Source organism: Dipodomys merriami, unplaced genomic scaffold (assembly GCF_024711535.1).
Source record: "Dipodomys merriami isolate MVZ:Mamm:240054 unplaced genomic scaffold, mDipMer1.0.p SCAF_129, whole genome shotgun sequence".
Classification (NCBI taxonomy): domain Eukaryota; kingdom Metazoa; phylum Chordata; class Mammalia; order Rodentia; family Heteromyidae; genus Dipodomys; species Dipodomys merriami.
In genome coordinates, this window is record NW_027202593.1 from 2504724 (window position 1) to 2517962 (window position 13239).

Here is a 13239-nt window from a genome sequence, read left to right on the forward strand (position 1 = left end):
CTGGTCTCTGGGCCATCCACCAGCACCCTCACTGAAGTGTGTACATCCAGCCAGGCTGCATGGAGGTCCAACAGCCCAAACAAGGGATTGGATGGGGGCAGAGGTTTAAATTTCTCCAAATTTGAGGTTGAGGAGAGAGAAGGGCTCTGATTTTAATGATACCTGATGCACACAGAGGAAATAACATTGTACCTTTCCAACTTTATTAAGGAAAAGTCTTTAAGGATCCATTAGGAAATTGCTGGGACATCAACTCAATTGTTAATGAACTCATGTTGCTGACTAGGACAGGAAGCCATGGTAGGCCCTTTTAACCTTACCAGAGTGATAAATGCTACAAAGCATGCAGACACCAAGCACGAGAGCTGGTGCATAGCATGTGCTCAAAAGGTATAACGCTTCAGTAACTGTAGGAATTTATATAAGAACTGTATAATTGATAAGTAATTGTTTTAAAGGCTTGCTAACTAACAAATGATTGCTTAAATCTCAATATGCCATTGCACAGTAAATTAGCCAAAGGGCTGGTCAAAAGGGGATTTCTTTTTGAAATACTGGAAGCCTTTAACCTGTACTGCAATGTTTGGCATAGTTAATCAGTCACAGCTTCTATTTTACAGTCTGACGCATACTCTGCTAAAGGCGCTAAAGGAATGAAACAAGCAAACCTGACTTATAGCTCCTTAGCTCAGAAAAAAAGCTAGTGTAACAGATCAGTTAGACATCCACCCCTGAACTGTGGCCATTGTGCTTTGCAGAGCCTTGCAGCATGACATCTTATTGTCATGTCAAACCCTGTGTTGGTTAGGAATTTTGGTAAGCTACTAGTAACAGAGATCCTAAAATAACTGTGGCAAAAAACAACTACTTCTTTTTCATACATGTGAAGCATTGAAGTTGAACAGATTAGAGCTGGTATGAGTGGATCTGGGCTCACTGATGTCCCATGGTTCTTCTAACTTTCCCTCCCCTCCCCCAATATTCTTTTTTTTTTTTGTCAGTTGTGGGCCTTGAATTCAGGGTCTGGGTCCTATCCCTGAGTTTTTTCACTCAAGGCTAGTGCTCTACCACTTGGAGCCATTTCCATTTGTCTGGTGGTTAACTGGAGATAAGAGTCTCACAAACTTTCCTGCCTGAGATGGCTTTGAACCATGATCCTCCGATCTCAGCCTCCCGAGTAGCTTTGGTTACAGGAGTGAGACACAGGTGGCGGGCTCCCCCCATATTCTTCATACATAGTTTCCATTCTCATGGTGCCTCATGACTGGAGATGGCCACTGGACCTAGTACATCCTTGCTCCTCAGCAGAAAGGAGAAGGACATTGGGAGGAAAGGGCAAAGGAGACAGATGAAGCTAAGCACATGGTCACACTAAAAAAAAATACAGAAAACCACAAGCTTCAGCTCATGGAATAAGCATCTTCCTGTGTCAACATCCACTGACAGTGTTAGTCTTTTGTCAGATTCTTCCTTGATCCTTTTTGTTGCCATTCCTGGGGCTTGAACTCAGGGCCTAGGCACTGTTCCTGAGCTTCTCTTGCTCTAGACTACCACTCTACCCCTTGAGCCACAGCACCACTTCCAGCTTTTTCTGTTTATGTGGTTCTGAGGAATCGAACCCAGGGCTGCATGCTAGGCAAGCACTCTACCACTGAGTCACCTTCCCAGCCCCTCTTCTTTGATTCTTATGCTAGCTCAATCTATAAGACAAATAAAAACAAACATAGGCTTATTATCCAGGAAATGATCCATGAGCTCCTAGAATTTGGACATGGTTTAAGTGAATAAATGCATGACAAAATGATTGGAGAACTCCCTCCATTGAGGCCTAATGGTTGGCTTGGGGCCTTGTAGGTTTGAGCTCTGTGACTGGGGATGTATATGTCACATCATAGTAACTTACAAGGAAACAGTACACAGGGTGGCATCTCAAAAAGACACACAGCCATGTTGTTGCTATTATATGTTTAACCAAACGACATACTAGTTAGCTCTTGCCAGCTAGGCTTTTCCTGGGCATCTATATATTCATCCCATCTCTTCTTCTTTCTGGCAGGTGCTAGGGATTCAGTCCATTGTTCTTTCTTGATTTTTACTTCCATCATTTATGGGGAATAGTTTCCTCCACCCACCAAGAACAGAATGTTGGCTATATTAAGAGATTTCTAGGGGCTGAGGAATGCCATTATTTCCATCATTGTTTGAAACAGACATTGATTTCTAAATTTTATTAAAAGTGATTTGCAAGCCTACAAGTCCCATCCCTTTTCAACCTCGCAGTTGCCTTGTCACTGTCTGTGCATACGAACCGGAGACATCACCCCTGACAAGTTGAACACGCTTTCCACATTCTTTTATTCCCGGGTGCCTCGCAGTACTGGAAAGAGATCTCTCTATTGAAAGGTTTTATAGTTAGTCTCTGTTGGGGTGGGGGGGTAAAAACTAAGAATGAAGAAGTGGAACTCAAAAATGTATTCATTAATGACTTAAATTTTTTTAACAAAACAGAATTTCTTACCCAATTGCTACACTTAAACACCATTTATCAGGCTTACTTATGTGTCAGGCTCTCTACTGGGCTGTTGTAAAAGCATAGCATTAACTGGTTAAGATTGTGGGCAGGAGCACTGGAGATATAGTCAGCTAAACATGCATGGGACCTTGACTTCAACCCCCCAGAACTACAAAAACAAAACAAAGAGAATGGTCAAGAATAAGATTATAGCTCAACCAGCAATAATTTGGCAATGTAAAGAACTTCCTGTTTCATCATCTGTCAAATGAGTGTGGAAACAGTACTGATTTCATAGTAGTTACAGGGATTGAATAAAAATACCATTAAAGCTTTGTCATGTTGTAAGCACTAAGTTCATTTGAGTAATATTAATGCCCTCATAATCAACTGATAAATAGTTAACAGAAATACAAGTGGCAAAGGTGCCCTAAAGGAAAACAAAGGGCCCATGAGAGGGCCAAGACCAAGACAAAAGAACCAACCACAGCAACAAATGCCCCAGCCAACAAGAGCAGCACAGACGTTCTCAAAAACACACAGAACAGCTCCTGAATAGAAAATCCTCAAGTCTCAGTAATTTGAAAACCACTGAGGTCATATCAACTATCCTCTCCAATTACAATGGAATAAAGCTGGAAACAATGACCAGAAGGAAAACTGGAAATTCTAAAATATGTGGCTATTAATATACTATTAAGCAAACAATGGATCAAAAAAGAAACCACAAAAGAAATAAGAAAAAAATTTTAAAATAAGTGAAAATTAGAACAGTAAAAGTGCTGCCTAAAGGGAAATTTACATAAATGTCTATATTGAGAGAAGGAAGATCTCTTTCTACTTTCTACTTTTTGACACTGAAAGACCAAGAGCAAAATTAAACCTACAGCAAGCAGAAATAAATAATAAAGATCACAATGGAAATAAATGAAATAAAGAAGAAGTTGATAATCTGAGAGTATCAACAAAACAAATGTTTGTTCTTTGGGAGAACCAGTTGATAGGATTTTTACTAGACTGACCAAGTGAAAAAGGAAACTCATTTACTCAAATCAGAAATGAGAAAAGAGAACTTTGATTGACCTTACAGGAATACTTTTAAAGGATTATAGAATAACATGAGCAATTATATACCAATAAATTAGATAGTTTAAACAGTGAACAAATTCATAGAAAAACAAACTGGAGGAACAGACTCAATAAGTGGACCCATCCAAATAGAACTATACTTGAAACGACTGGTCACAGAGCAAAGCTCAGGCCCAGATGGCTTTACTGGTGATTCCTAACTATACATTTAAAGAAGTGATACAAACTTTTCCCAAACTACGACAGAGTAAAGCAGTCAAGAGAGCACTATGCATTTCATTGCATGATACCAACCAAAATCCACCAAAGATATCCTCAGAAATAAAACTTCAGACCAATACCTATTGTGAATATGAGTGCAAAATGCTCGTAAAATCCTAGTAAACAAAATCTAGCAATATGTATCAAAAAAGAAATACAAAGATTTAGCCAGGCGCCAGTGGCTCACGCCTGTAATTCTAGCTACTCAGGAGGCTGAGATCTGAGGATCGCGGTTCAAAGCCAGCCCAGGCTGGAAAGTCCATGAGACTCTTATCTCCAATAAACCACTAGAAAACCGGAAGTGGCGCTGTGGCTCAAGCGGTAAAGTGCTCGCCTTGAGCTGAAGAGCACAGGGACAGCACCCAGGCCCAGAGTTCAAGCCCCATGACTGACAAAAAAAAAAAAAAAGAAATACAAAGATTGAGTGGGGAGCTGGGAAGGTGGCTCAGTGGTTGAGTGCTTGCCTTACATGCATGAGGCCCTGGGTTCGATTCCTCAGCACCACATCAGCAAAAAAATCCAGAAGTGGTGCTCCGTCTCAAGTGATAGAGCGCTAGCCTTGAGCTGAAGAGCTTAGGGACAGCACCCAGGCCCAGAGTTCAGGCCCCACGACCGACAAAAAAAAAGATTAAGTGAGATTTTTGCCAAGAATGCAAAGTTGTTTTCACACCCAAGAATCAAATAATGTAATGTTCCCTACCAATGGAAATGAAATATCAATAGAAATCATGATATGCTCATCTCAACAGGAGCAAAACAAAAACAGCATTTGGCAGAATCCAACACCATTTTTTTATTTAAGGAGGAAAATAAACACCCAAATAATTACTATTTTTCAACCTGAAAAAGAGCATCTATGAAAAAGCCATAGCTGAGATCATATTCAGCAGTGACTTACTGTGCTTTTCCTTCTTAGACCAAGGATAAACAAAATTTCTACCCTTAGCTCTCATATTCAGTGTTTACTTGTGGGTCAAGGGACAATTAGTAAAAATAAATTATTCAGATGAGGGAAAGAATTACTATATCTATTAGCCTGTGATATAATTTATCAATAAAAAGCCATAAAGAAAACTCTAAAAAGATATTAGAACTAATGAATTCAGCAAGAAGACAGTGCAAAAAATGAGAAAGTATTTGTAAATCATATCTCTGACAAGGGACTTGAATTTAGAATATATGAAGGACTTGTAGAATGGCCATAAAAAGATGGATAATCTAGATAATTCAGGCAAAGGACCTGGTTGAATTTTCCAAAGAAAATATACCAGTGTGCAAATAACATAAGATGATCAATACTAATAGGTATAAATGTGAATCAAACCACAATGAGATATTACTTCATATATAATCCAAAAGTCAAATAATAATAGGTATTATTGAAAATGGGGGGAAATAAGCACCTTTATACTCATAGGACTGTAAATTAATGTGGCCACATTGGTAAACAATCTCCTATTCCTCAAAAATTTAAGCATAAGATCATTATTTGACCCTGAATAAGTATATTATTATTTGACCCTGATAAGTATATTCCTAGGGGAAATAAAAATACAGGCCCACATAAAACTGCATACAAATATTCATAGCAGAATTATTCATAACAGCCAAATGATGGAAACAATCCAAATTTCTATCAAGTGTTGAATTGATCTGCCAAGCGTGATAAATTCATAAAATATAGTATTACATGTCCAAAAATTGAATGTAGTATTGGGCATACTACAATGTGGATGAATCTTGAAAGATTGTGCTAAGACAAAGAACTTTCTCTGTCTCTGTCTCTGTCTCTGTCTCTCTCTATCTCACACACACACACAATGTATGCTCCTACTTATATGAAATGTCCAGAATAGACAAATCCACAGCGTTAGAAAGTAGATTAATGATTGCCCTGGGCTGTGTATGCTGAGGTAGTTGGGAGTTGAGCACTAAGATTAACCAAAGGGCATGGGATTTCTTGTGGGGACAAAGACTGTATTCTACAGTAAATTGTGTTATGACGACATAATTCAGTAAACATGCTTTAAAACACTGGCTAAATAATTAAGAAAAGAAGACCTATTGTAATAGTCCTACCAGAGATGATGGATCTGGGTAATGGATAGATCTGCTTACTTTTCTAGCAGTGGGAAACAGATGATTGATTAAATTGAGGTAATGCCTTTGGTAAGTAGGGTGGTTTTTTTTTTTTTTTTTTTTGACATTTACCAAAATAGCAAAGGTAAGAAATGAAGCAGAATTAGAGAACTAAAAAGAATTCCCCTTTAGTACTAGGGGAGTTTGACATTCTAATGAGGCGTAAGAATGGAAATTCCAGAAGAGAACTGGGCATATAGGTCTTGAGCTCAAGAGGAGATAAATTTAGAATTAATTCCTAATGTACCTATCACTTTCCTCCTCCTCCTCCTCCTCCTCCTCCTCCTCCTCCTCCTCCTCCTCCTCCTCCTCCTCCTCCTCCTCCTCCTCCTCCTCCTCCTCTTCCTCCTCCTCCTCCTCCTCTTCCTCCTCCTCCTCTTTTTCCTCCTCCTCTTTTTCCTCCTCCTCCTCCTCCTCTTTTTCCTTTTCTTCTTCTTCCTCTTCCTTTTCTTCTTTTAATTTCTGGAGACTTTCCTAATTTTTAAATATTTAGGAATGTAACTTTGTATCTATTTATTTACTTAGTGTTGTAGCATAAATATTTGTCCAGGTTGCTACAAACCTTTGTTCCAGGATTTTCTCACAGCCATTTTCCTCATGTTTCCTGACTTATTTATGGGGTACAGAGGAGTGGGGAATAGATGTTACTGTGGAGCTCAGACTAGCCTCAAATTCACAATCCTCCTACCTCAGCTTCCTCAGTGCTAGGATTACAGACATGGAGCTCTGTTTCCTGACTTGTCTGGAATGGTGCATACAAGTGTCTCTTCTTCTGTCTTTTTCACTGACCACTCTCCTTCCTTCTCCTCTGCAGAGATCACAAAGACTCTTCCCTCTATGAAAGTCATATGATATTGGCTAGAAGTTGATAATTAACTTCAAAGGGGAATTCCAGATTTTTCTTTCATTGTCTATCCTGACTCAGACTGTAATGGTCACCTAGAGGAAACTTCCTGAAAACTGTATCAATAAGTTCCCCTTTGGCTATGCCCTCTTACTTTATCTTCAAGCATCTTTAGCATTCAGTCCTTAGAAGAAATGGAATGGAGTCAGGTAAGCCATTGGCATATTATAGAAATCTAGCAAACTTATACTCTAAACATACACACCATGTCATACTTAGTCCCTAAGATCTTAGACTGCAAACATGGAGAATAAGATAAAATGTTTGATGGGGCTGGGAAGGTGGCCCAGTGGTAGAGCACTTGCCTTGCATGCATGAGGCCCTGGGTTCGATTCCTCAGCACCATATAAGCAGAAAAAAAAAGCCAGAAGTGGTGCTGTGGCTCAAGTGGTAGAATACTAGCCTGGAGCTGAAGAGCTGAGGGACAGCGCCCAGGCCCAGAGTTCAGGCCCCACGACAGGACCCCCCCCCAAAAAAAAAGTTGAAAAACACTGCATCCATTAACTCTGTAAAAGTTTAATTGTCAATGATTTATTTATCCTCATACTCTTTAATGAATACTAAATGAGGAATCAAATGTTTATAAAGGAAATAGACACGGATGCATATTTGTTTTTTCAGTAATGGGAACTGAACCCAGGGCCTCCCAAGCATGCTGATCAAGTATTCTACAACTTCAGCTATTCCCCTAGGCCCAGGTCATTATTTCTAATAATGACAAATTTTGATATTTAGGTTTCATAATACCTCACTGATGAGAAAATATATGCAATGACTTTAGCAGAAACCTAGTTTCAATTAAAAAAAACTCTTTAGTATTCAAAATCAGCCATTTATTAATGGCCTATGTATATGCAGAATCAAACTAGGTGTTCTCTGTGTTCTTTTGTGTTCACTCACATTCCCATTTGCCTTCTCAAAATTCTTGAGGACTATTTATTGTTGCTTCTGTTTAACAGTTTAAAATGTGTGTCTCAGCCAGGCACTGGTGGCTCACACCTATAATTCTAGCTACTCAGGCAGCTGAGATCTGAGGATCACAGTTCAAAATAGTCGAGGCAAAAAAGTTCATGAGATTTTTTTTTTGGTCGGTTGTGGGGCTTGAACTCCGGGCTTGGGCGCTGTTCCTGCGCTCAAGGCAAGCACTCTGCCACTTAAGCCACAGTGCCACTTCCAAGTTCATGAGATTCTTATCTCCAACTAACCACCAGAAAACCAGAAGTGGTACTGTGGCTTCAAGTGGCAGAGTGCTAACCTTGAGTGAAAGAGTTTAAGGATAGTACCCAAGCACTGATTTCAAGCCCAAGACTGGCAAAAAGTGTGTGTGTGTGTGTGTGTGTGTGCATGTGTGTGTGTGTGTGTGTGTGTGTGTGTGTGTGTAAGGTTTTATGATTAGCTCAAGACCACAGCTAGAAAGAAATTCCAAAACTCATTCCTACCACTTGAACCCTGCTACCACACACACATTCATTCTCCACTGCTTTTCGCCATTTATTTATCTGTCAGAATACCCACAGTTCTCACCTATCATTTTTTTTTTCTTTCTTTTTCCCTCTTAGCTAAATCCTCTTGACCCAGTAACTGATATTTCGCCCTTTCCTGACCTGACTTTCTGGACCACCTCCCAAACATTCTGGACTTCCTTCTCCACTTTTTCTCAACCTGCCTACAGTTATCTGATAAAGTATGATTAAAGATTAAAGACTAAAACAAGGAAACAAAAAAAGAAAGAGAACTTAAAGGTTAAGCTCACGGATTACTTAGGATCACAAAGTTTACTCAATCTCACACCAACAAGTTAATAGTTCTTGAAGTCAAAATAGGTTACAAGATGGGGGGAGAGGGGGGAAGGGGCAGTGGCTCATGCCTGTAATCCTAGCTACTCAGGAGGCTGAGAACTGAGGATCGAGGTTCAAAGCCAGCCCTGGCAGGAACATCTGTGAGACTCTTATCTCCAATAAACCACTAGAAAACCGGAAGTGGCACTGTGGCTCAAGCGATAGAGCACTTGCCTTGAGCTGAAAAGTGCAGGGACAGCACTCAGGCCCAGAATTCAAGCCCCAGGACCGACATAAAATAAAAAAATAAGCTACAAAATCTTATGATGGGATCTGACCTGGGTGCCAGTTGAGCCAGGCACTTGTTATGTGAAGGTAAATGTATTTGTGTAGTATACACACACAAGTATGTTAATGTAAACTAACTCTTCTCGTCAGGGTCACCATTTTCCAAATCAAGAAACCAGGGCTTCATCCTCAGAGTTTATTCTCCTTCCTGATCAAAAAGCCAACAGATATGAGTCAGAAAGTCAAATTTAGAGTAGATCACTTGGCTAGTAAACTCAGGGCTCTGAGTTCAATCCCCAGCACCATTTAAAAAAAAAAAAAAAAAGCTGGTCAGGCACTGGTGGCTCATGCCTGTAATCCTAACTACTAAGGAGGCTGAGATCTGAGAATTGCAGTGTAAAGCCAGTCCCCATGAGACTCTTATCTCCACCTAACCACTTAAAAACCTCACAACTGACAAACTTATCTCTAATTAGCCACTTAAAAACCTCATAATTGACCAAAAAAGCCAAGTCCATCCCTACACCTCATGTTCACTATTATTACTCTATTAGAAATCCCCAAATATCTGTCCCCAAAGGGCTAGAGCTGGCAAAAGCAGAAAAGTGCAGCAATTATGAATGGAGAGAGGTATAGCATAGATTGATTATGGGGGGAAAAACATGGTTGGTTGTTTTTTTTATTCTGAGTTTATGTCCTTCTTGCCTTTTGAATGACAAGGTGATTTTCTTGGTGAAATGACAATGAAGACCAAGCAGTAATAGGTTATTTTCTTGTCATTTTTGATCATTTGATGGTAATATTCTTAACTGACAAAATGAAAAGGTAACACCATGTTATCTAGAAGGCTTAAATAAAATGTGACTAGGTCATAGCTAATACATTGACCTGCTAGAGGAATTATCTTCCATCCCTACCCCCAATACTCTGGAAAGCATACTAATCCCCAGTCCTTTCCGCCTGAATGTTTATTTTCCAAAGTTTTGACTCTTGGTCAAATCGGGATTTATCCTCTGCCTATGCAGTCAGAGCCACATGAGAGGCACAGTTCAGGAGATGGTGGGTCTGACCTACTGCCCCAGGAATCTACCCAGAAGTCCAGGAAAAACTGTCTGACCTTTGGTGGGAAAGGAGAGAAACATAAACCCAAGAATATCCCCATTTAGAGGTCTGTGCTTAAAAAAAAAAAGTGGGGGGGGGACTTTCTCATACTTGAAATGAAGTCTCACCAAAGGGGTAAGAGTCATCTCTGCCTAATGCTGAACTCTCACAGCCAGGCTGAATCATGGCCTTTTTTTTTCCTTAACCAGGTATAATTTAGATCACAAAGGGATATGGTAACCATTCTACAGAGTTATCATTGACTTGTGGTTGCTAATGTAAAAAGAAAAAAAAGAACATTAATCTACTCTGTGGTCAATCTTGTAATCTTCCAGGAAACAGCAATAGAATTCAATTCAGTTGATTTGAAAAACAGAGGTTCAGTAATTATAGGTTTTACTTGATTCTCTACTGGTTATTCATACATGCACTTATTCATTCAATATGCATTATTTTTTGTCTTTCCTCCCTTGCTATATATGTCCATGGAGAGATGTCCCTATAAATGGCATTCAGCTGTTTAATAAACCAAGGAAATCACATATAGAGGGAGACAAAGACAACTAAAATTAGCAATAAATCAGCTGAGAATATGCCCGACCAATATGCTGTGATCTATAATCAACTAAATACTCTTCTTACTTTAATTTGTGAAATAACATCTCTTCCAGCTATGATGAAAGAAAAAGGAAAATGGAAAAGGACTATCCAAAAAGCACTGAAGAAGAATTTTCAGGAGTAAATGGCCAAATAGATGCTGCTGTGGAACTGAATGGTGAGTGTTTTTGCAGAAATTCTCCTTGAGGAAATTATAGCAAGAAATCTGGGCTCTGCTGTAACACAAAAGAAAAAAATACATTTCCAAACATAAATCAAAATTTCTTTTTTGGGGTCCTGGATCCTCTCATAAATTTAGCTAACCTGATTATGTAGCCAAAGAGAAATTATGAATGATCAGCCTCTGCAGTTCTCTCTTTACTAAATGAAAACGTAAGTGTGAATTAGTCAGACAGTGGTGGCATGCCAGTAATCCCAGCACTCTGGAGGCTGAAGTAGGGAGATTTTGAGTTTGTGACTACCTCAGCTACACAAAAAGACCTTGTCTCAAAACACAAACTATCTCCTCAGTCCATTAGTCAGATAGGTCATAAAGTCTACCTTCTTCATCTTTAAAATATACACAGTATCAACCCTCCCAGAGATCACTTGTACCCAACTCTGGAAACTTAACTCTAGGAAACATGTTCAGTTAAAACACTTAACAGAACTTAACAGCTAGGAAAGTTGAATGAAATTAGTATCATACATCAAATACTATAATCGAAACTTTTAGATCAGTCATCATATTCTTGACTATGTAGCACAGTGTTGCTTACGTCAGCAACAGAAAGACAGTTCCAGACATGACAAGAACAGTGAGAGTCTTGTGGGTGCAGGGGAAGAAATCCTATCCATCCAATATAGACAAAATTCCTAGAGGATAGGACAATCTGTAATTTAGTATTGCATTGTGGGAGACTTCAAGGTGCTTCAAGAAGTGATCTGAGAAGGAAAAGATCAGGCTTAGCAACACTACAGATTTAATAGTGAGAAGTTAGCTGGTTTTAAAGACCAGGGAAATAAAAAGGGAGATGGCTTGTTTGAAGCAAACGCATGACGCATAATTCAGAATGATTCCAAAAAAGATCCCCTTATCCTAGCTGGAGCAAGTAGGAAGCCTAGCAGCGATGGGGAAGGTGTGAGGTTCTAGAGCTTGGGGAAACCCTGCAGACGGTCCAGCTCCACACTGCCATCAACGCCTCTCAGTGCCAGCTCCAAGTCCTCCTATTCATAGATCTACAGGTCATCTCTGGTAACCGTAATTTCAACTTTGTCTCTTTTAGGATACATTTACTTCTTTTCAGGACCCAAAACATTCAAGTACGACACAGAGAAGGAAGACGTGGTTAGTGTTTTGAAGTCTAGTTCCTGGGTTGGCTGCTAAATAGCAAGGTCTAGTTGTTACCAAGGAGTGAAGAGGACTGCAAGCAGTGATAAGTGAATCGTGAGGACTAAAGCAAAATGTAAGACAGGGGTTCTTCTCGTGTCCTCCGGTTCGAAGAGTAATTTAGAGTTCATTGGAAATAAGAGTGCTTCTCTATTTTTCAAAGTTGCATGGTCAGAACTTTACTACAAATGAGAAATATGGCAACTTTACACAAAATCAGAATCAGCATAATAGGATCTGCAATTACACATTCATGATAGCTTTCCTCCCCTAATACTCTAAATAATACTCTAAAGTAAATCAATCCATTTGGTTTTTATTTCCAGGAAGAATCCTGTTTCTGCATTCCTGGCATATATTATCATGCTTTTTATTAGGAAATGTCATTGCTATATAAATTGTGATTCTTGTTTACAAACAATGGCTTTTCTGGCCATTGTTTATTAGGATGCATACTAACAAACCCATTTCTACTTCAAACACATCACAAATGAAAACTGCCTAAATTTCATTCTTGGTTCTCTTTGTTTAACTCTGTGTCTACTCATTGGTGGGATTGGTAGACAAATGTTCTAGAGAATTTTCATACTAGGCCACAGATGGGCACTTTCAACAGAAAAACTTTTCAATAAATGCCAATAAAAATGTTAGAACAGTTCTTCATTCTTTCCTCTTCTGTTAACGTTTGCTAACTTTATAACTATTTGGCACCAAATTCTGTGTACCTATAGAGGTAAACACTAATACAGTATCGTGAGTACACGGTAAAAATAACAACAGTAATTCCTTCAATTTCCTGTTTCCTTAAATGCCTACAAAGAATGCCATCTTGATCCATCTAAATCTCATTTGAATCATTATCCATTAAATGGAGTTCATCTTTTTGTTTTCATTTATTTAATTGCTTCAAGCTAATTTTTTTTGGGGGGGGTCCAGTCGTGGAGCCTGAACTCTGGGCCTAGGCGCTGTCCCTCAGCTCTTCAGCTCAAGGTTAGCACTCTACCACTTGAGCCACAGCACCACTTCTGGCTTTTTTTCTTTTTGCTTATGTGGTGCTGGGGAATCGAACCCAGGGCCTCAGGCATGCAAGGCAAGCACTCTACCACTGAGCCACCTTCCCAGCCCTGCTTCAAGCTAATTTTTATGTAGTCCTCAATATTGGTTAAAAAAAAAAAATTGT

General features: G+C 39.3%; 1 protein-coding gene across 1 annotated transcript in view; it reads left to right on the plus strand.

Annotated features, from left to right (window-relative positions):
* The window catches only part of LOC138824417 (matrix metalloproteinase-20), a 34060-nt gene extending 22004 nt beyond the window's left edge, over positions 1 to 12056 (plus strand). Inside the window, exons 9-10 of the mRNA XM_070018266.1 lie at positions 10744 to 10847; positions 11956 to 12056. Of these exons, the coding sequence (XP_069874367.1) occupies positions 10744 to 10847; positions 11956 to 12056 (205 nt within the window). The remainder of the gene's footprint in view (positions 1 to 10743; positions 10848 to 11955) is intronic.
* Positions 12057 to 13239: the final 1183 nt, after the last annotated feature.